General features: G+C 46.7%; 7 protein-coding genes across 7 annotated transcripts; 5 read left to right on the top strand and 2 right to left on the bottom strand.

Annotated features, from left to right (window-relative positions):
- Window positions 1–48: 48 nt before the first annotated feature.
- TRUGW13939_11555 (uncharacterized protein) lies at window positions 49–1,294 on the top strand (the record flags this gene model as incomplete). Its single annotated transcript, XM_035494661.1, has 3 exons — window positions 49–99; window positions 216–810; window positions 861–1,294. 3 exons carry the CDS (start codon window positions 49–51, stop codon window positions 1,292–1,294), a joined length of 1,080 nt encoding a protein of 359 aa, XP_035350554.1.
- A 1,380-nt stretch (window positions 1,295–2,674) lies between these two features.
- Window positions 2,675–4,344, bottom strand: TRUGW13939_11554 (uncharacterized protein; the record flags this gene model as incomplete). Its single annotated transcript, XM_035494660.1, has 5 exons — window positions 2,675–3,030; window positions 3,187–3,462; window positions 3,520–3,714; window positions 4,012–4,120; window positions 4,171–4,344. 5 exons carry the CDS (start codon window positions 4,342–4,344, stop codon window positions 2,675–2,677), a joined length of 1,110 nt encoding a protein of 369 aa, XP_035350553.1.
- A 1,638-nt stretch (window positions 4,345–5,982) lies between these two features.
- TRUGW13939_11553 (uncharacterized protein) lies at window positions 5,983–7,769 on the top strand (the record flags this gene model as incomplete). Its single annotated transcript, XM_035494659.1, has 5 exons — window positions 5,983–5,997; window positions 6,052–6,099; window positions 6,149–6,332; window positions 6,408–7,431; window positions 7,481–7,769. The coding sequence occupies 5 exons, from the start codon at window positions 5,983–5,985 to the stop codon at window positions 7,767–7,769; spliced, it is 1,560 nt and encodes a 519-aa protein (XP_035350552.1).
- A 1,513-nt stretch (window positions 7,770–9,282) lies between these two features.
- Window positions 9,283–10,868, top strand: TRUGW13939_11552 (uncharacterized protein; the record flags this gene model as incomplete). Its single annotated transcript, XM_035494658.1, has 5 exons — window positions 9,283–9,543; window positions 9,592–10,351; window positions 10,401–10,468; window positions 10,518–10,704; window positions 10,756–10,868. The coding sequence occupies 5 exons, from the start codon at window positions 9,283–9,285 to the stop codon at window positions 10,866–10,868; spliced, it is 1,389 nt and encodes a 462-aa protein (XP_035350551.1).
- A 597-nt stretch (window positions 10,869–11,465) lies between these two features.
- On the bottom strand, window positions 11,466–12,443 carry TRUGW13939_11551 (uncharacterized protein; the record flags this gene model as incomplete). Its single annotated transcript, XM_035494657.1, has 4 exons — window positions 11,466–11,570; window positions 11,622–11,830; window positions 11,879–11,978; window positions 12,027–12,443. 4 exons carry the CDS (start codon window positions 12,441–12,443, stop codon window positions 11,466–11,468), a joined length of 831 nt encoding a protein of 276 aa, XP_035350550.1.
- Window positions 12,444–12,882: 439 nt separating this feature from the next.
- On the top strand, window positions 12,883–17,014 carry TRUGW13939_11550 (uncharacterized protein; the record flags this gene model as incomplete). The annotated part of the gene is made up of 3 exons (XM_035494656.1): window positions 12,883–13,288; window positions 13,339–13,634; window positions 13,679–17,014. Coding segments are annotated over 3 exons (4,038 nt in total), but the record flags the coding sequence as incomplete, so codon positions are not given.
- A 3,781-nt stretch (window positions 17,015–20,795) lies between these two features.
- On the top strand, window positions 20,796–22,766 carry TRUGW13939_11549 (uncharacterized protein; the record flags this gene model as incomplete). Its single annotated transcript, XM_035494655.1, has 5 exons — window positions 20,796–20,937; window positions 20,996–21,076; window positions 21,147–21,488; window positions 21,545–22,265; window positions 22,337–22,766. 5 exons carry the CDS (start codon window positions 20,796–20,798, stop codon window positions 22,764–22,766), a joined length of 1,716 nt encoding a protein of 571 aa, XP_035350548.1.
- Window positions 22,767–22,994: the final 228 nt, after the last annotated feature.

Genomic DNA, 22,994 nt, shown 5'->3' with positions numbered 1-22,994 from the left:
AACTTGTCAATACGGTCGTGTCTTCTTCCACTCTCATAAGCTTTGGAAATGGTCACAAGGTCGCAGGGAAACGAGACATGTTCGTTTCTCCCTATCCAGGTAGCTGTGCCCCCCTGAAAATTTCTCAACGGCTCGAATGGCTTGAGTCTTTGACATCAAGGACCAAAAGGAGCGCGAAGATCAGCGGACAAAAACGATTGACTAACTGCTTGCAGGGAACTCCCCAAGTGTGGGTTGCCATGTACTCAGACGAGCATGGGCAGGTGCGACAAGCATCCAACACTGGGGCCGAGTTTTTCGATCTCCAAGTTCAGACACGTTTCCTTGATTTCGCTCTGGCCCATCAGAATGAATCCATGCAGCCAGTCCCGTTGAATATTAGCAACAAGGATGAGGTGAACACGTTTTATTTTGATGCTTTCGATCGCTTACAGCAGTCAAATTGCCGTGGGATCGCCGTGGAGTTAATCAAAGCCGTTGAACCGCGGAAACAAGCCATGCACCCTTACAGATCAGGCGAGGAAACAAAGCCTGGCTGGTGGCCTGCTGATGTTCCACATAAAGAACCAGCTCATCTTCGCAAAGAACGTAGGTTCAGCCCCCATTTGAAAGCCTATTCACTTACAGATCTAGATCGAATGAAATTGCTTCTTCACATCATGCAGGATCTTTATCTCCCCAACATCAATGCAGAAATACTCCACGAAGCTGCTAAACGGGCTGTAATTCAACCCCCGGAGAAATCGAAATTACTCGATCAAGTTTTTCGCGTTCGAAAAAAGGCGGAAGAGTTGATGATGTGTCAGAGTGGTACGGATCAGCCCTGAATACTCAAGATTATTGGCGTTAATCCAACTTAGATCCGACTGTCTTCGATGGAAGTGAAGCAAAGCCGAAACATCTAAAGAGAGAATACTCAGAGGATCCCGCACTGCAACCAAGTTCTTATACGTCCGAGGACACGAACTATAAGAGGCGACGGTGGCAAACAAGCCAATTGGATCATGCCAATTCAATAACCAGCACACCCGGAGAAATAGTTGTCTTTCCCCAAAGAGCTTTTGAATACGGGAACAATGCATCTTCCAGGCTTGTGAATCTCAACGAACAAGCTCCTCTCCGCCATTCAATGCAATCGCTATCGTGTTCCCAAGATACTGTGCCCCAGCCAACCAGCTACCATACATTCACACCATTTTATAGTTCTCAGTACTGCACTTACAGTGCATCTCAAGCGCTGCTTCCCACAGGGCCATCCGTGGACTTTTACCAGCATGCGCATGCACAGCCATAAAGTAGACCCACTGCCTCTTCCTGTCTGGTACAACAAATGCGGAAGTGATTCATTTCACTTGGCCCGGATCAATACCGTTCAAACTTGTCGATAGGGATTGCTTGTATTTACTGATCCAATGTCTTAGATCAATAGTATCATTTCCGCTGGTCACGCCTTGGCGACGGTGAAGAAGGAACAGTTGGGGCACGGTCATATTGAGAAAGCAGTTAAATTTAGCCAGAAATTCATGGAGTAGGTCGAAGGAACTGAACAACTCAACGGTTATTCCAATTAATGATCCTGACCCCCCCTCATTATTAGTGTAGTATGACCTTGGAGAGCCTAGGGCTTAGCATTGTATGGCTAGACGAAGGCGCCATGGTAAACCTCTGTTAGTTACCCATTGGAACCAAGATAGCCAACACGACAGTGATCACTCAACTTTGATGAACTGAGCTGAAGATTGTGATCGTATATAGTCGAATAAAAGGAATAATTAGCACGACGTAGGAGCTAGACTTGAGTTCGGAAGGAGGTTGATTTGCAATGAGAACACTGGGTAGATCCCAGGTATATATAACCAATAGTGTCCTCAATTTATTGTATGTATATCCACCTCAACCAGGACACCAGCCTGAAGCCCAATCAGCGCTCGGCACAATAAGCAACAATCCTTGTGAAACAGAAACAGAGGCACGCTTGTGGGGTATACCTGGCCAATCATCTCTCCTAAATCCAAGAAAGTCTATACAATAGGCTGTTCTCGCTCCACATGAAACTCTACTTTGTTAAGAGGCCCTTATAGACTCGAGGTACCAACAAATATGAACCAATCATTTACTAACTCAAAGTGATTACTTATCAGTCAGTCTCTCGGTGGGTTGTCCCAACTGAGCAAGAAACCTATCTTCTCGAGCCTTCTATTCCGCTAATTGTTGCTGTCAGAAAATGGGCGACTCTGCATGGCAGACCGTGGGCTTGGCCATGCATGTTTTCATGCTTTGGTAAGTGGGTGGGTGACCACCACCACCCTGTAACTGCTCAAGTCTCTTTCTCTTTGATATCATGACTTATTTCACGTCGTGGCCTCTCCTTTGCCTTGACTTGTCTCACTCCGTGGGCTGTTTCATAGCATGACCTGTTTCACGAGCGTGAGCTGTTCTACGGCGTGATCTATTTCACGTCGTAGGCTCTCGTTTTCCTTGACTTGTCACGCCGTGAGTTGTCCATTCCATAATCTCTTTCACACTGTGCATGCTGTGATCTGTCTCATTCTTATGACCTGTTTTACACTGTTGCCTCTCCTTTGCCAGGACAATAACGGAAGCAAGCCAACTCATAACGAAGGATCTGTGGCGTACGAACAAACATGACCAATCATATAACTCCTCTCAGTGTTTACTTCTCAATCAGCTTCCGGGTGAGTTGTTCTAGCTGAGCCAGAAGCCTGTCTTCTCGCGCCTTCTGTTCTCTCTGCTCTGCTAGTAATCTTTCTTCTCGCTCTCTCTGCTCTGCTAGCAGTCTTTCTTCTCGCTCTCTCTGCTCCGCTAGTAACTTCTCTTCCCGCACCTTCTGTTCTGCTTCTCGCTTGTCTTCTCGCTCCCGCTGCTCGGCTAATTGTTGTTGCAATGACTGCACCATCATGCGAAGCTCGGGTTGTAAGCCTCGGCCTTGTGAGGATGCGGTTCGGCGTATCCCGGGACGTTCCTGCGACCCAGTCCGTGACAACTGGGACTCGATCTCAACATCGACCCCTAAAGAGGATTCCCCTACGTCAGGCACATCGGCGAGCAATCGCATCAACCGGTCGGTATGAATCAGGAGAAATTCGCGGTCCAGGTTCTCGATAAACCGATAGCAGGTCCATTTATCCCCCTTCGTCCAGATATTGAACTACGAAACGGGCCAACAGAAATACGAGGTATTCTCGCCATCAATATCCGGATAGTAGCCGTAGATTCGGAGTCCGTCTAGGTCGTGAGACACGGAGAAACCGAGGATCCTCCGATAGACCCATTTGGGGCAACCGGCCATCCAAGAGAGAGACACCACTGCTCGTAGAGCGATACACATGCTGTGCATGTTCTGCCAGTCCGCAAAGTCTAATGCCTGATTCCCGCATTTAATCTCCGCCGTCAAATATAGGAAGTATATGTCTTCCCGAGCGGTATATAGAGATTTCTTATCTAATTCGATTCCCAGTCTTCACCGTTGACTCTCGGAAAATGTCGACCATTTCAAACCTCGCGCGTGATCCGGTTGTGGCTTCGGGCCATATATTGGCTCCATCTTGACCCACAGATCATTATATCCATCAATGACATCCTTCAGTCTTGCTTTTCCCTGGATAAATTGATTCTCAGCGGATGGTATAAGAAGAGGGTGTAGGTCCATAAAAAGACGCGTTTCCGACCGATTCTGCAATACATTGTGAAAGTCTGTAATGTATTCATCATCGAATAATGTGCCTTAGGGGGGTTCGATCGGTTGATAGAGAAGTCACTCATAGAGCACAATATTGTTGGGGTGAGGACCAGAGGATAACTATCGTATAAAGCAATCTTTAGTCTTAAGAATTGTAATATAGTTGACAGCCTTATACGCGGATGACTTAGCATCTCGAGCCGAGCTCCTGTCACTATCTAATAAGAGGGATCGCGCCCGCCCACGATCAGTAGAGATTGACCGCGATTGCGATCTTTTCGATGCCGGTTGGCTCATATCATCCAACTCACCGATCTCCGATGGTGCGGGTATCCAGTCAAAGATTTCATCAGTATGTTCTGTTGCCGTATTCGTGAGGAAAGGCCTAGTCGTTGCTTGACGTTCCAAATTGACCGGATTCTAAGACTCAGTCAATTACTTCAACACTGCGAGAGGGAATCGTAACCAACCTCACTGTCAGGATTGGGAGAGAAGGGTGAAGGCGGATGTTGTACTTTGATCTGCTCTTCTTGCTCTCTCTTCAGTGATCCTGAAGGGGTGCTCAAACTCTCCTGCCGTCGCACTTTGGCCGGTCGCTCGTCATGGCCGCTGTCATGTAAACAGGGAGATTGCGCACGTTTCATAGTGAACTTATTCCCATTCAGAGAAGCGCAAATCTGGCGCTCGCAGAAGGTAGAAGACACGGATAATCGTAGGACATTGTTTCATCTGTGTGGTAAGGAGTCGGTTCTTTGGTCGTAGAGCGATCCCGTTGGCGCCGAGCCCAGCGACCTAATCATGGTGGGGCGTCCGCGGACGTCCAATCAAGAACAAGCATCGTGCCGCAGGCAGTGATACTGTACTAAGTATTTGCATGAACTACGCCAAGAAATATATGAGATATATTATTAGTTAGCTCACATTACAGCCAATCAAAAGCAACCAATCGACCCATTTTTAATTACGCAATTTTGTCAAATCTGTCAGGTTTGACAATGATAGGCCTCGTTACGAAACACTAGGTGATACATCTTGCCCCCGACATACTGCCTAAAAATAGAAGGTGATACGTATTTACTATGTGATATTTATCTTTACAAGATAGTGCAGGGATGACGGCCCCTTTTTATCTCTGATAAATTATTTCCCATCCGGTGTTTGTCAAAACAAAGAAGCTCCTTGGATATTATTATCACCGATGATCACGCCTCGATTGGTCGAGGTAATTCTCTTTGTCATTACACAGACAGCAAGTCGGCATCATCTCTCGCGGGAACATGTTGGAAATTAGATGAAAATTTCCAAGCAGAGTAGCTCTGTTTACTTCTGCAGGCACCAGAGCAACCCATGATGACTACCTCAGAAACAAAGAGATGACGTCAATGGCGGTGTTTTATTTGGGCTGTTGCCTAAGGAGCCGGAGCCAAAATGTCAAGCCACGTCCCCAGATTGTATGTCGATCCGGATCTCCGTCGCATACCGTTCCTGGCAAGATAAGGAGGATCATGCGTGGACCGGAAATTACCCCTCATTCAGGAAAGAGCATTATAAGACACATGGTTATCTTCCGCATGTCTTCCGGAATCCATAAATCGCGTTCCTGCACCTTACTTCCTCTATTTCGTGGTAAGAGATTCTGTGAAGCGGTTTCCTTTCGATTCTACTCGATTCGATTTGACAGTCAAGGCCATGCGCCCCGCAGCTGGACTGCCTTGTTTGTTACAATCAACCGGAAGGACTGATGAACTTGGAGCTTAGTTTTTCTCGGGCATAATGACCATCGTGAGTCACTCACCAAAACGAAGTACCTGAAAAGTGCATTCGTTTTTAGTCCTCACGGGTTTCATCACGTTGATTTTCGTCACGCCGACCCACTACCGTCGGCAACGGGTTTGCTCTTTCTCGCCTTTGCGCCTTTCTGCTCACCTCATTTCGAGACCATCACTTTCTTGAGGTGCTGAAAATGGCCGCCTTTAAAAATCCGGCGCTCGCCCTCCCGTGGCCGGCAGTCGCCTGCTCTCTTCCCCAACTTTCCTCACCACGACAGCTTCATTTATCTCCCCTCACTGTCATTACCTTTTGGAAAACGATATGCTGGTCATTATTCGTTCTTACTCTTCCTTTTAAAAATAGCTTTTGCTTCCCCCTCTCCCCCGTGTCTGGCTAAGTTCAGCGAGCCCGAGGAGGGGTCGCACGACTTTTGGTCTCTCGTGGCCATCTCTCATCCTTACTTGAAGATGACTTCGGGAGAGATTCGCCGCTCTTTTCCCTTTACATCGATTATGGTAGACGCGTCGGTAGGATTCGAGAGCCCTCTCTGATTTTCTGGTTTTAATATGATTTGAAATCAGAGAACATTGTATAACCCAGCTCTGCATGACTATGCCAAAAGTCCACAGGTGAGGGTGTCGTGTTAGACGAATAAATCCGTCGCTGATGGCTCGCCAGTACTGTGAAATTCTAGCGTCCAATTTGGTGGCTCTCCTAACATTAGAGCCTACCTTGTTGCAAGAAACACTCGCCAGGATGAAAAGTCTCCTGCCACCTGCAGTCAATGCATTATATGTTCCTGGATCTAATATCCCGAACGGAGTCGAATCGTTCCCCATGATACCTTATTTCTCTCATCAAGGTACTCCTTTCCCCGAAATATGATTGTTTCCCCATTTCTCCCAGATCGTGCTGCTAATGTGCGTGACTCTTATAGGAACTGAGAGCGAGAAGACACCGTACCTAAATGACATAATGCCAACTGGGAGCGAGGGACTTCTTGAAATTGATTGGTTGAAGCACGATGCGTCCGCAAACCACGATCTGCGCGAGGGAGGTCACCAGGGTCTCGTTAATAATGCTCAGTCTAGGTTGGGCTTTACTTCCGAGTCAAGAGTACCGGATATTGGTGAAGATCCAAAAAGGAGCACCAGACATGACGATGACTTGGCCATTGACGTCGCGGCTGCGTCGTATCCATCTCCCAAGTCAAACCCTTCTCACACCCCAAAGTTCACAAATAGTGCACTTAAAAGAAAGGTTCGCATATCAGAAAAGTCTAGAAAAAGAACGAAAAGCCAAACAGCATCAACGTCTGCAAATCAGATAGCATTGAGCCCATCAGAGATGCCGTGCAGTGGTGATCCCAATGAAAATGGCCAGCTTTCGTTGCCGGACGAGGCAGTGCGGTTAAATCTGCTTAGGTTTCTTGCCAAACGTGCCAAACGACCTATTAATGATAAGAAGTTGCACATTATTTATCAAGCAGGTGATAAAATAATTAGTGACACAGGTATCCTTTTGAATGACTTAAAAGGGTGGCTCTTGGAAGATTACCGAACTCATGGGATTTCCCTTCCACCTTGTCACAATTTCCCTTCAGCAGAAATTGTTACCACCATGTTTAGGTTTCTAATGGAAACCAAAAATGACGAACAACAAAAATCGGTGCATCGTCGCCTGGCACAAGTTATATTTTTCATCTTTGTCAATATTGGCGTGGAACGGCTCAAGACAAGAGATCAAAATGGGGAAACTATCCCGCGTTCCGGTAATGATTTGACAGCTGTATACCACAAGTCAATATTAGCCAACGTTGGTGAGTTGGAGGTAAATGGCAAGAAGTGCGACGGGGGCCATGTCTCGGACTGCAAAAATTACGGCAAACGATGGTGGAAACTTGCAAGTAGTATTGGAATCATTACTGTTCTAACCTGTGGACTAGCTGAGGCGATTCATATGTATGTCATGACCCCTAAGTTGACAAACTGGATGCTTACGCTATACCAGTGACAATCGCTCTAATTTCCCGGATAGCTCACTGGAGCTCTTGATCAGCTACATGAGAAACGCGTATCCAGACGCTATTGCTCATTTCCAGTCACTGGACCCATTCATGCAACCACTTTTTGCTAATCTACCGATGTCTACAAATCAAGTTGTAGAGTTGACCGGCCATATAGACCCCTTATACTTGAAGTTCAGCGTTCCACTTGAAAACCCCGATCCGGTTGATACAAAGACCGCAATGGACACTGCAACAAAGAGCTTACTACAATACTTGGGGCATCGTGACTAAGTTACGGACCGGTTGTTAGTTGCAGATCAGTTGTTAATTACAGATTGGTTTCTCGTTACCGACTGGTTTCTCGTTACCGATTGGTTTGTCAATTGCAGATCGGTTGTTAGTTGTTGATTGGTTGATCTGCGGGTACATTCTCGTGGCTGCAGGCGGCTACTTCGTTTTTCTTTTTCTTGCTTAATGCCATTAGCTCTCTTAATATGTTACCACAGTTTGATTTTATTATGTTTCCTATGTTGGGCATATTTTCAATTGTTTATAGTCAATAGATATTAACGGGAAGACAGATGCTGAGAGATTCTGTGGTGTTGTAAAGAACAGCAACATGATTGCCGGTGCCGGCACGATCACTTGGTCCCTCCGTTTACTCATACTCAATACGATATTATAAGTTGCTGGTCACAAATCAGACGGATGACGTAAGAAGAGATCCCTGACAGACAGTACCACCGCATCCTCCGAGTCTCAGCAACATAAGAAAATAGGACTTGCCAAACTTAGACGGCTCTATCTAGATGATAAGCTTTGCTACAGTAACTAACCACTCATTCATATATAGCAGACTAAAACATGAAATATACAGCCACCAGTCTCGGACTTCAACACGAACTTTCAGGTTCCATGTCTAGGCTGGCGTGGTCATGCTCTTGCGTCCGTCCTTTGGTGATGTAACGCATTTATTAATATAGTCCTTTGAGGTCGTTTTCGACGGTCTCTGCCAGTGGTACTCCTGCTACACTTAGGATCTTACAGTAACAGGATTCTAAATGAGAAGGGTTGCGTACCAGATCTCGGAGAGACGGGCTGAATCCGTCAGTAGAGTCAGACTGAAAAGTAAAGATCCGACCGGATCCTTTTAGCCGCAGGACCATATAGACATCTGCATCACACTCGATGCTGTAATGGTGACATTTCTTGAAAAGAGTCTTCCTGAGTCGAGCTCTTTGCTGGCACCTGGCTTTGGGAGTATCCAGGCGACGTTTCTTGGAAAGTGGATCACTGGCCATTATGTAGCACGGTTTAGCTTGATCTGAAGGCTATTATTTAGTCTCTTTTTGAGAAGGGGAATCATGGTTCATTTATATTTCCGAGTCAATGTATTTTAGGCTTTGTTTTGGTGCTCTGTTTTACTGCTATGTTTCAACAGAACCCGACCAGAGTGCTAATGCAATACCTAAGTTTCGGTATGTTCAACTATTTATAAAGAACTTGGCACCGCTCCGTGGAACATTCCTATCTACCGCACTAATTGCAACACGGATACTGCAACTGAAGCTGATCTACGATGGATGCGATTAACATCTCTGGGGTCGCCGCTGGAGGTATTCTTTTACTACTCTTTGTGCTTCGAGCTAGACCATCTTTCACTCGTTTGACTCATCCGATCTCTGTATGGATGTCAAGGCATCTCCTTTACCCATATTTTCTTAATCGCCATCGATGGTTTGGGCCATGGACTAGAGCAGGTATCATCATATGTCTGGTCTATGGAGCTCTTAACCTGTTCCTTATGTTGTTCCAAGTCCAGTCCTGGGACGAAGCCAACCTTAAAACAGGAAGGCTCGCTCTAATCAATATGATTCCCTTGTTTATGACTGTCCATCAGAGTTTACTGGCAGACATCCTTGGAATTTCCTTGCAGACCTGCCAGTGGATCCATCGTGCGTCAGGATGGATGGTCAGTAGTTTGGTGGCACTCCACGTCTTGGTCGCCTTATCAATACAGCAAAACCTATCGCTCAAGAGACAAGAAAATGTGTTTGCTATCGTTGTATGTCAACTTTCCCATCATAAATCTCTATCTGCTAATCGTTCCAAGGGCGCGGCCACTCTGGGAACAATCATGATATTTTCCATTCCAATATTCCGCAAACACGTTTACGAATTATTCTTGCGAACTCATCAGGGACTCGCAGCCGTCTCCTTTTACGCCATCTGGAAGCACATACCATCTGATTCCGCCTTCCCTCGGCTGTATCTCTATGTTCCGTTGGCGATTCTCGGATCGACCACGCTTTACCAGTGTGGAAAATTATTATATCAAAACGGCTTCATGTCGTCGCGGCCAAACCCCCGAGCGATGGTTATATGTAAAAAAGCAGAGCCTAATAAAACCAATAAGGAACTCGCAAAACAAGGAGACAGCGAAAACGTTGAACAGGTCGTCAAGATGACTGTTACCCTGGGGAGACCGCTTGAGATCAGAGCCGGACAGTATATTCAGTTATGGATGCCCTCGGTAAGCTTTTCTTCCTGGTTGCAGTCCCACCCTTTTGTGGTTACCTCTTGGTCCCCAGGGAAGCAAGATACGTTGGAACTTTTTGTTCAAGTCCGTCGAGGTTTCACCTCTAGAATATACAAACACGCCTCTCCCAGTGGTTCAGCTTCGTTTTCTGCACTCGTGACTGGCCCCTTCGGTCTCAGCTACGCAGTAGATCAATATGAAACAGTTCTCGTTATTGCTAGCGGCTTCGGGATAGCTGGCGTGGTACCCTATATCAAACAGCTTCTATATGGTTACAATACATCGACAGCGCGAATACGTCGCGTGCATTTGCTGTGGGAAACCAAAACTTTAGGTAAACAGCCGATGATGTACTGCTGAAGATATGGAGCTAAACAGCACAGATCTCGTTCGCGAAGCCCAACCCTTGCTTAATAGTCTCTTGACGGACGACATTCTCGACAATGGTTATGTGTGTTAGCTCATATCCCTTTGTATATCCGATACTAACGGACATGTAGATATTGGAAATGTCATTCTACGTGGAATCGACCGAAGATGACAAACGATCTTTCGGGAAGCACAATCGTGCGTTCCTGTACAAGGGGAAGCCCAGCTACGACCAAATAATATCTGCAGAAGCATCGGGGGATTATATTGAACGAGTTTCCAATACCCAAGAAGAAATAGGGGACATGCTTGTACTAGGTGAGATTTTCAGTAGAATGGATGTTTTCACATCATGCTAAAGTGTCGTAGCTTGTGTTTCAGATGGATTGAGGGATGATTTGAGAAAAATTGTCCGCGAATATCTAGACAAGAAAGTGGAAATGCGAGAAGTAGAATACCAGCCAGTTGAAATTGTTGCATAGGTATTGCGCTGGTGTGGTCACGATTGATACCTTGGGCCTTGCACATGATATCGCTAGATATCAACGCCCATTGCATGCACTGCACTGTTTTCTTGCTTTCCCTCTCGTCCGTGTCTCGTTATTTTCATGTCATGCAGCCTAGGTAGGAATTCATATTGATTTTATTGTTGGATAGTAGGTGTACGGCTTTTCATAGCATTAATTAGGTTCGTGTAAAATGAAACATCGAACTAAGCAGCCGTGAGGTCATGATCTTAGCCAACTATTCTAGAATGTTCTTTTCGGAAAAAGGCAGATCGAGATCTAGGCACACGAGTTTCTGTCCTCCGAACCTTATTTTGCGAGACCCACCTCGAAAACAGATTGATGACATCATCGCTAAGTTTTGAGTTAAAAATTCCGTCACAGAATTGCAGACGAGACTTGGTGCTGTAGAAATTATTGTCTCAGGGTCCGATGTTTTCTTTATTGGATATGGAGATATTCTTTATTTATGCGTGGAATACATGTGGTTGTAATATTATCTAACTGAATAAACTAACAATCTAGACAGATATATATAACCATGAAAATTACTGACAGTTGTTGCGAGGAACTTCAAGGCTTCGGCGGGTAGGAATAAGATGTCCGCGCAGAAATTAGCGTGAAGCGAGCCAACCCAGCCAGGACTTCCTTTGAATATTTCCCAGACGCAAGAATATACTATAATATGGTTAAAGACTCTAATTCTGGTGCAATACAGTCCTGACATACCTCTTTTAAATCGTCGACAGTCTCAACATTATCCGTTTCTTGTAGGAATTGAAAGGCTTGAGAATCGATAGGCCAGCGCTCAATATCACCTATCCCTTTTGAACCGCTTGACTTTTCATATTTCTGCATCAGTAAGGTGGCTATCGTTGCGACGGATTCGATGGAGTCCGACTGGTTCGGGCTACTCTTCACACAGAACTCCAGGCCCGCTACCGAAATCCGTCAGCTATTTATCTAATAAAAGAAGGATAGATTACCAATTTGAACAGTGCCATCCATGCCGAGCAGGATATTGGAGCATGTCAGCGACTGATGATCAAATCCGTGTGTATGTAAATAAGATAGACCGCTGAGAATCTTTTACTGGTTAGCACATATGATTGGTTTCAGGGACCACGACGGTACCTGTGCAAGGATAGCGGACACTTCGTGATCGTTTGGATAATAATCACAAGCGACCACTTGCTTCAAGGTAAGAGGAAGATCATCAAATACTACATAGACCGAATTCCCATAGTTGTAGTATTCGCGGGCAAGATGAACGTTTTCCTGTCGCAGAATCTTGAGCTTTTCCAACATTATGTCGGCTTCATCTTTCTTGAAGGTTCGTATCGCCCTTAATCGAGATGGGTGAGTACGGAAGTTTACTATGGAAACCGAGCCAGCGAGGTCACAACTGAATACGTGATGGAAGGTTTTCCACGGCGATTCGTCCCAGCCAAGTAAGAGATCGTTGCTTTTCCCTCGGAGAGTGACCTGCGGTAGGCCTAATCTTTTTAATCCTCCAGTGAGCTTCGTAGCAACGTTTTGTTCTGTAGTCATATTGGTATCTCTTGAAGTGAGGATTTGGCTTAGGTGTGGGGAGGTTGAGATAAGGGATCTGCTGAGGAGAGTGTAAAATCCAAGTATCTATGAAAACTGCAAAGGAGCAGGGATGCGAAGTTATGACGATATAGAAGAGACCAGAGGAGAATCGAGAGGAATCTTGTAGACGTAGTGGGTAGCAGGAACACTCCTCTGTTTTGGCTGCTCTGTTTTGGCTGCTCTGTTTTGGCTGCTCTGGTTCGGCTGCTCTGGTTCGGCTGCTCTGGTTCGGCTGCTCTGGTTCGGCTGCTCTGGTTCGGCTGCTCTAGTTCGGCTGCTCTGGTTCGGCTGCTTAGTTCGTGCCGCCGCAAGGATAAATACCCATGTATCCCCCTCCCCCTTTCTTCTTCCAAATTTCTATCAACCAGTTAGACTAGAAATCCACTCTAATTGCAACATGGATCGGTCTATGTTTACAAGTGCAGAGGTAATATTGGCAAAAGAACGACACCTGAAATACCAGGGCACTGCAAAAATCAAAATCAGCCAAATATCTCTACCTTTGGAATACAAACCTGATAATGTCGACAGACTTTGTGGCATTTTCGAGAAAGAAAACTGTGACAGAATTGCACTAAGAAATCATGTCGTTGCAACTATCTCGAAAGAAAATCTCATGCGTGCCTTGAGTGACCAGCAGACGAACCTGAGCTCCCTGATGGGTCAGCAGTCTGACCGTCATGTTCATCTGGATTTCCCCGTGGGCCAGATAGTCTGCCTCCATGGACAGCATCGCCTTAGGGCAGGCAACGAGTTCTTGGCACCCTATGAGCGATGGTGGACGGTTGATCTATATTTGAACGGTACATTGTATTTCGCTATCTCGTTTAGGTTGGGGCTGATCATTCAACAGACATGAGCAGTGAGCTACAAACAGAATTGACCGAGGAATATTCTAATGAAGCTCAACCCAACGATGGCGAAGTGTATCGCAAGGTGCGCCAGTATCAGTATGAAGCCAGTAGCCGCTTTGAAGACCGATGGCTGGCCCGATTATCACCGAATAAACAAAAGCGGATGCGACAGCTGTCGCAACCAGAAAATGCTTCTATTCGCTCCGCCTTTGATGCATTGTTACCGATTCCCGGTCTGTGGAAAGTGATGAGCATTGGGAATTTACCTCGAATCATTGCCCTCAAGTGCGACGAGGTTGGTCTTTCCCCCGTACCTATATCTCCATGCTGACTGCGAAGGAAATTGTCCACTACCTACAATACGTCAAAGATTTTTGGTCGTCTCTCGTCCGTGACGACCGAAACCAAATGGAGAAGATCGATTATGCTACAATTAAGGAACTCCAGCTTCTGGTCCCCGGAGGGCTGGATCGCAGAAAAGTCAAAGGTCTCGTATTAAGTGGCGAGGCATTCAGTAAGTTTGACCGCTCTGAAAGAAAGGCTATCTGGAGGAAGTTACGGGGTCGAAAAGAACTCATCCCCTCGCTGTACACCTTTTTTAAAGATATTTCCTACTTGGAGGCTTGTGCGAGTTGCTTAAAACGATTAGTGGATCTGGCCGGACTCCGTCGTCCCACGATGTATTCTGCCATGAAACACATGTATAACCCAAATGAACATGTTCGCGGTCATTACCGAGTCCAAGAGTCGGAAACGGGGTTTCGAGAATGTTCTGGGACGGCTGAGGAAGCCAGAGACGCTGGATATCGACAACTCTGGCTGTTTGCCTTCCGACATTATCCTAAGATGCCCAACGCTGTTCAGAAAGGTAAGCGTCTGGTGAAGGCCAAATTCCAGGGTGCCGACCAACGTACTGTCCATCGGATGGCCGTCCTGGCTAGCCAGCTGGGTTTCACATCTCCACAAATCTTGCAGATTAATCGGGAATCACCGGACCGTCAGCTTGCTCGTACAGCTCTCCTGGAGGCGCGAGAACGTGACGACTATCGCTATCGTTCTATTGAGTCCCTTATTGACCGTATGCTTGAATTGTTTCAAGAAGCCATTCCTACCGACTCCCAGCCCTCATACCATCAACGTGCCTTTCCGACCGTCCCTCGCCGGCGTCGGTGCGGACAGCCCTGCATAGAGGCTCATGAGCAAGAGAGGAAATTCCTTTTCTTCGATCATATGGAAGGCCCGTCCTCCGATAATGAGGTGTCTGCGTTGTTTGTCAGACGATGTGTGTATTTCGCCTTTTTTGGTAAGCCTTCCGAGCCGTCGCAGATTCCGCTGGATGAAGACGTCTCGAGCCACCACTCCCCTCGCTCACATTCGTCATCCTTGTCCTTTCCTGAAGAACATAACCTATTTGATGAACGCGAAATGGCAGATATCTCAGACCATGCTACCGGTCGACCTGATCATCGAACAGATGAGCGCGATCAGCAAGATCAGGGGGACCACAGGCGAGAGGAGCGGCGGCGGCAGCGGCAAGCTCGAGAAGTACGCCGAAGTCAGAGGCGGGAACAGAAGCGGGAACGGAGGCAGCAGAGACAACTTCGCCGTCAGCAAAGACGAACTAGGGGCGAGGGTGGAGAAGGATCTACCGCTGGAACTGAGTTGGTGGATCAAGACGGGATGAGTCTCTCTGATGGCAGGGCCTCCACACTAGGAGATATGAACGAGTTAGACATCTTCAACGAGTACGAACGCAGTCCAACGCAGCCCGATCATGGTATAGCCAATGATACTGAAGAAGGAAATACTGAAATGATAGCTGCTACTAACACTGATCAACAACACCCCGATGCATCAACTCACCCAGGAGCGCTGTTGGAAACTGTCCAGCATACTGCAACTGAACAGTTCATAGCAGCACCAGTCGGCCAACCCCAAACACCAAACCAATCGAGCGCGGATTCTACGGAGAATACAACAAGACAAGAAGCGGTCACAGAACCGAGTCCTGACAATTATGTGGAAAGAATCATCGATGACAACGTTGGATCAAATCAACCGGTGCAAGGAGTTGCAGTTTCCCCTCCACTCAATCAGGGTAAAGATGACGTCTCAGTCGAAGAAGCTGACACCCTTCCAGAGCTTCCATCAGACGACCGGATAGCGAATCACCGGTTAACGCTAGGTCCGAGGAAGAAGCAAATGGCTGATCGACGACCATTGAAGACCGCAGCGTCTAAGCGACGGGCTGCGGAAAGGTCTCGTCTTGCAGCTGTTGATGCAGTCCCTGCTGAATCACCCATCTTTGCAGAGAATCGAGGCACACAGTTGGATGTTGATCGGATTCCAGGGTCCACGGAACAGGAAAGCTCTCAACTAGAAGATCCGTCAGCCGGTCCTGGACTAGAACTCCCGACAGAAGAGCTGGTGGCACAGCAGAGAGCCAACACGCTCTCCCAATTAGAAAATGGCCAGAGTGCCCCACCGCCGGTGTTAATAGAGCAACAGGCCTCATCTGAACCCGTTCCCTCATCTTCTATGCAAAACTTCATTACCCGGTTGCGCGAGTCACCAAATTCGGAAGAGGATAACTGTGAAACGATTCTAGAAACTGGTAAGGCCCAATTCGAGTTTTCCCATGGTGATCAATTGGAACACTACGTTGAAAAACAACCAGCAGAAAGGACAGCACCAGCAACAGTGGAGTCAGCGCCAGTCGCAGACACGCCTGTTGGAAGAGATAAGCCCCGAAGCCCTCCGCCTGGGGAATCCCGTCGGGAATTACCAGCCGAGCAGAAAGCTGCCGACGAAGCATCGCGTCAACAGAAAGCAACGACACAAGTGGAAAGCGCCCAGCGATCCGTAGAGGAATCCGAAGATAGTTTTACCAGGACTCGGGCTGCAGGTAATCTCTTTAGTGACGAAGACGACGACGATGAAGATCATATCTCACCCGACGAAGGCCGATCTTTAGAGCCGCTCGCCGGACTGGCGAGCCATTCTACTCCAGCACATGGCGAAAATGATGCAGATTCTTTAACCCACCCTCTTGGCAGGACTAACCGAAAGCGTTTTGCTCGAACAGCTCGCCACGCCCCATATCAACGGCCCCCTACCAAAGGTCGCCAAAAACCAGCTAGGCGTGATACTCAAATCGACGTTGACAACTCGCCTTCGGACAACATTAGCGAGCTTTTTCATCAGCCGCCTCCAGAGGTCCCTCCCACTGACCTGGTGCCAGACAACGAGACGGCGGACACCGGTCTTCGCGTTCCCGATGGTCGTAGCAATGATCGTAGAAAAAAAGCGGCCAACAGGATTCGACAGCAACGATCACCCAGCACACCAATTTCTCACGAGCAATCAAATCGTGTCATTATTTTCCGGGTTTGGACGGGACTCCGGTGGAGTGAGAGGACCAAAGTCGATCTCGGTGCGTCAGATCCGCTACAGGTGGAGCGGGAAGCCCGCCGTTTCGTTGAACACTACTACGCAAACCTTCGAGACGCACGGATGCGTTCAATGACCCCAGTGGAGTGTCTTCAGTCAGCTCGGGATGATGGGAGCAACTCGATCTTCGTGATTTTTCCTGAGGACGGGGAGGTCACCGACGCGATGGAGCAGGCTGCTGCAAAATTCATCATTCGAAGGGCGAGCCAACAGATCTTGTCTAGAAGGTAGTTTTCTTAATAACCGTAAGCTTCACGGTCCAGCCGGGCAAGGGGCGCTGTCTCCATGGCTTGCTGGGCTGCATGGCTTGCTGTGGTATCGGTCGGTAGCCATCTGGCTGGATGGGCTCTGTGGCCCCGGCCATATGGCCCAGTGAGATGTTGGACTGTAGCCGTGTCGACCCGGCTTTGTGCGTCTGGCTGCCCGTCTGCAGCAATGGGGCTACTGCCTCCTGTCCATGTCCGTTCGGGCCGGGCTCCGTATCCACTACTCTATGCCTACTTCCTCTTGGCCCCGTCAGACATACAAAGCCCTTCGTGGAGCCCAACCAGACGCGAAGCTATCGACTACTGCCCCTTGACGACGTATGGCCACTACGGCGATGTATACAACGATATAGAACTAGCGAGACCCCAGGGCCATCGGCATCCCCTCACATGTTAGGAAATGTATCGATAATTAGAGAACATCCTTAAATATTAGCTGGCTTGACTTATCTTTAAGACTAGCAAGTTACTGATTAGTGGGCCATGATTAGGAATAGTGATCAATACTTTAAAGGTGTGCCATCTTGGATGTAGAGTTGAAAAAGCCCAAAAGACTATACAAAGACAATTTAATAAGTCCTTCAAGAAATCGGCCACCTGATCTTGATATACTGTTAAAGTGACTGCAGAGTGGGCTTAGAGTATCCTCGACCATTGTCGTTAGTTAACTAACTAGTTAACCTAATCTAACCTAGAGGACTTAGTCATCTAGCCTAGGATTGAATTTCGGAATAGCCGTTATGCTGGATTTATGAGCGGAGTGTACGGATTTAACGTGTTTCGAATATCCGCTACTTCAGCCAATAGAGAACAATAGAGTCAAGCTAGACAGTTGTGTCAGGTTAGAGTACAGCCAAAAAATGGGTTGGGTCTTCCAATAGACCTTCGACAGCAAGTGGGACTGGTCTGGTTGACATCTCCACTGTTCCAGAGGAATGACTAAGCACTGTATTTTACGATTAACGTATTTCACAAGTAAGCCGCGCACACAAGTAAACCGCGCACCCCACCAAAATCTTTCGACTTTTCAACCCACCACTCACTTCAAAACTTCGTTTTCATCAAAAAATGGTCCAAAATCATAGAAAAAAAGACCCAAATCATGATGGGCGACTTCTACTTGCTATTGACGCGTTGAAAAACAAAAAAATCACGAGTCTTCGCAAAGCTGCGCGTCTTTTTGAAGTGCCTGAGTCAACGCTTCGTGATCGAGTCAACGGCAGTACTGAAATGTCAATTGTCGCTTCAACTTGACGAAAATTATCATCTACTGAAGAAGAATCGCTTCGTACATGGATTCTATCTATGGAATCACGTGGATGTCCTATCCGACCTCAAATACTTCAGGTTATGGCCAATATTCTCCTTGCAAAACGAGGAAACACTACCACACCAGCTACTGTTGGTATAAATTGGGTGAGCAACTTTTTAAAACGCCAAACCGACCTTAAAACGCGATTCGCACGTCGATTGAATTATTCCCGCGCCAAATGTGAAGATCCAAAGCTTATAGGCCCTTTTTTTGACACTCTTAAACGTATTCGAACAGAGTACGGCATTGCAGACGAAGATATTTACAATTTTAATGAGACTGGATTTGCTCTTGGGATCATTGCCACTGCAAAAGTTATATGCAGCCGTGATAGATCGAATAAACCAAGCCTCATCCAACCTGGAAATCGCGAATGGGTCACCGCCGTGGAATGTATAAGCACATAAGGATGGGTGCTTCCTCCCTTGATTATATTCAAATCCAAGTATAAACAGACTGATTGGTATACAAATCTGACTTTACCTCTTGATTGGTCAATTACTCAATCACCAAATGGATGGACATTAGATAAAATTGGATTATTTTAGCTTCAAAATGTGTTTGATAAATTTACGAGGCATCATATAATTGGAAAATACCGGCTATTGATATTAGATGGCCACAGCAGCCATTTAACACCAGAATGGGATCAATATTGTCATAACTATGACATTATTTCTGTATGTATGCCTCCTCATTCCTCGCATCTATTACAGTCACTTGATGTGGATGTTTTTGCAGTTCTTAAGCACCGCTTCGGACGCGCAGTTGAGGATTGGATGCGCTGTGGTATTAACCATATTGATAAGCATGATTTTCTCACAATGCTGCTAGGGATACGCGAGGAGGTCTATACTATAAGAAATATTATGAGTGGATTCTCGCATACAGGCATCTTACCATTCAATCCTGAATCAGTTCTATCTCAATTACAAATTACTGTGAAAACACCAACTCCAGAGCCTTCAAGACCAGGCACCTCGTCAACCAACAGCAGTACACTTATAACACCTCATAATATTCGGACTTTAGAGCGCCAGGCCAATTCTATAAAGCGGCTTTTAAAGCGACATACTACAAGCCCTCCTTCTCCTACAAATCAGGCCTTTAATCAGTTGATAAAGGGATGCTTATTGGCAATGCATTCTGCAGCGCTTTTGGCGAAGGAAAATCACGATCTACGAGCAGCAAATGAACATAAAAAGAAGAGACAGGATCGTCGGTCAAAAGCGCTTTATAATGAAGGTATTTTGACTGTAGCTGAAGGTCAGATGCTTGCTACAGGGCTTCAAGAAGCTAGTTTGCCTGTTGAAGCGACTGATCAGGCTGAGGCTTCGCAGTCTCGCAGGCGCGCGCCACCTACATGTACGAATTGCTGGCAAGTAGGCCATAAGCGCACATCATGTCCCGATAATTCTATATAGAAATATAAGCGATTTTATGGTGTTGAGTACAAATCCGAATTACTTCAATATATGAAGGGGTGGGTGGGTGCGCGGTTTACTTGTGTGCGCGGCTTACTTGTGAAATACGTTAAAACGGAGGCTAGTTAACACGGGACGCGACATATGCATTTTTATTCTATATCAAGCGGGATATCTACAGGCTGGGCCCCCTAACAAATCAACGAAAGATCCAAAACATCAAGCACACACATGTTAAGAGAACAAAGTATGGGCTGTCACGAGTTCATGCCAAAACTGTGGGGAAATGATTATGTAATTAGCTCACTAGTGCCCTCTAGGTTAGCACCTCCGGGCGTAATACAAACATCATCATCATCATCATCTACAGGCTCACTAAGTACATTTTAGAGAAAGTTGACTGCACATATGCAATTGAGCAACGAGAACGCACCGCGTCAGCCAATGACAGGTCTCCGGGCTCAGCAGCAGTTATAATAAATCTAAGTACGTATTTACACCCGAATATTTTAGCAAGAGAATACAGTGCTCTTACTACAGTAGCAATAATCCAACTTTCAGCACCAAAGGGAAAGAGATATTGATTCGTATTTATTTGCAGTAGCTTGAAAACTTTCAGTTTCATCTTTGTTGTCCGATTCGCTATCTTCCGGTTGCTGGCTTGATCACCCCTATTCGAGTTTATAGGCCCGTTCGCCGCGAAAATACACCGACTGTAGCCTTTCAGCCCCTTAGCCTGTATGCCACACCGAGCTACGAGCTGATTCGCGGAAAACAAATTTAATGGACTAGACCAATCACTGCGTCGTAATCACATGACAATTATGTTGGCACCTAAGTTAATGTTACATTCAAGAAATGAGGCTCTGGCATCTGAATGTGGAGCTTTCAGTTTTCATTTCACCATCGATATCGAACAAACTCCGCTAGTTTGACTACCGCCAACGGAAGTCTGAGTCTCTAGTCTAACGCCCGAAATTCTTTTCGCTCGTTCATTCCGGGTTATGGAGGTCGCACTCTCATTGGTAATTTGCTTCGTGGGGTTGTCATGGAGCTCTCTAATAGCCCCTTACCGCTCTTTGTCCCTGAGACAAGCTGACAGCTTCGTCACGAGCTCAGCTTTTTTGCGGAGAGGACATCATGCTTGTAAGGATTCTGATGAGAACCTCTAAAGCGCTGGTTGTATCATAACTGACATGGTCAGCTGCCGTCTTGGATGGGTTTGTGTACATCGATGGCGGTGAGTTCTCATATACTGCAGGAGGCGAAACTGTCTGGCAATACTGTGAGTATATAATTTTAGCAGCCCACCCAGCTATCCTTGCAGACTTTAAAACAACTAACCAAAAACAAAGCCGATACTCTAGTCTCCGTTAGCCTTACTCAGAATTGGACGAACAAGACAGTCCCGATGAACTCCATCGCAAAGCGGAGCGGAGTTCCGAATCTTGTTCGCGGCGGGCTCTGGGTCGATCACGTAAATAAGACATTATACACTGGTTTCTGTGGCACACCGTCCTCATTTGGTGACAAACCGTTCGTTCCGAACGGTCTTTGGCAATATACGCCGGATAGGGAAGGAAGCAGTGGCAAGTGGGAAAATCTCAATGATACAGTGTCAAGTTCGTTTCAGAATGAAATCCGGCCCAATGGCTGTCTAGTAGCCAGCGGGAAAGGGTTCGGCTACTCTCTTGGGGGTCGGTCGCCATACTCTGGACATATGTTTTCTGTTAAGCTAGCTGACATTTTCAAGGCTTGGTTGGAGGTTATGACCCGAACGATGATTACAATGCCAGCGGTCTCATCAGTTACGATTACACAACGGGTGATATGACGCACACGACTGTCGTTGGAGGGTCGACGCGAGGCGTGGTCCAGAATGGTGGTCTGATATTTGTGCCAAACTTTGGCCCTGCTGGCGTGATGGTTTCCATCGGTGGCGATCAGCTGGGAAAAATAACCAAGGGGGCCCTTGATCTTGTCTCTATGAATACTGTCCAGCTGTTCGACCCGGCGACCGGAAATTGGTACGAGCAGGCGGTGACTGGCAACATACCTGAAATTCGCAAAGACTTCTGCGTAGCAGGCGTCGCGTCAGACAACCAAACATTCGAGATATTCTTGTATGGTGGGTGGGCCGGACAATATGGCTCAGCAGCGCTGCCATATGATTCCATCTACGTGCTTACACTGCCGGGGTTTAACTGGGTCAAGGCTGACTACCCAGCTCGGAACCCGCGTACTGGCCTGACCTGTGAGGCAGTCGGAGGGGGCCAGATTCTCACCATTGGAGGTCTAGATCCAACCCATAAGGATCCGAATAATAGATACATGGGCACTTACGAAACCTCCGACCCTATGACCCATGGCCTAGGGCTTTTTGATATGGGTTCTATGGAGTGGAAGGGTTCTTTTATAGCGAACGCCTCTGTTTATACACCTTCTGATGTGGTTATGGAGTTCTATAAAACGCAGTAAGTTTGTCTACGGACGGCTCGGACCGCCTGACCGCCTAGTCAGATGATCAATTAACCGTTTATCCCAGCTCTCGGCTCTCGGCTCTTAACTCCACTGAGCTCACAGCTCTATTCTCAGTGCAGAACTTCACCGGGACATCAACCGTAAACACCGTGTCTTCTCCATCGCCATCTTCATCTAGTCCGATCAATAAGCGGATTAACAAGGGCGCTATCATCGGCGGTGTAGTCGGCGGTATCGCCGGATTGGCGCTGACTGTGGTTGCTGCACTCTATTTTTTCACCCGCAGCCGACGCCTACAGCCTACTACCAACGTAGCGCAACCAAGCTACGATGGATACGAACATATGCCGGAACTGGAAACAGCTGGTGCAAATGCCTGCAATTTGGTCCCGAAAACTGAGATGCCAACGAACGAGGTGTACGAGCTTGCAGGGGGGCCATCACAGTCTAATTTAAACATTTTGGATACTGTTGAGAATAGAGCGACTAAATGAAAATTGAATACGAAACTGGCTATGTCTATATTCATGAGTTACGAATATGAATACAATGTAAATCTATCAACTCGAGGACATAGACTATACGAAAAGGAAGACTTGGGAGGACTATCGGTTCGTCTCGAACTGAACATGTAATAAATTTTTTTTAAAAAAGCTACACTAGTTTAATTTTAATTTTAAATAATTTGGACCATAGAAATAATGTATAATTTATATATAATA

This window comes from Talaromyces rugulosus, chromosome VI (assembly GCF_013368755.1).
Source record: "Talaromyces rugulosus chromosome VI, complete sequence".
Taxonomy (NCBI): Eukaryota; Fungi; Ascomycota; class Eurotiomycetes; order Eurotiales; family Trichocomaceae; genus Talaromyces; species Talaromyces rugulosus.
Note: the sequence above shows the minus strand (reverse complement) of the source record. Positions and strands in the feature narration are given on the sequence as shown.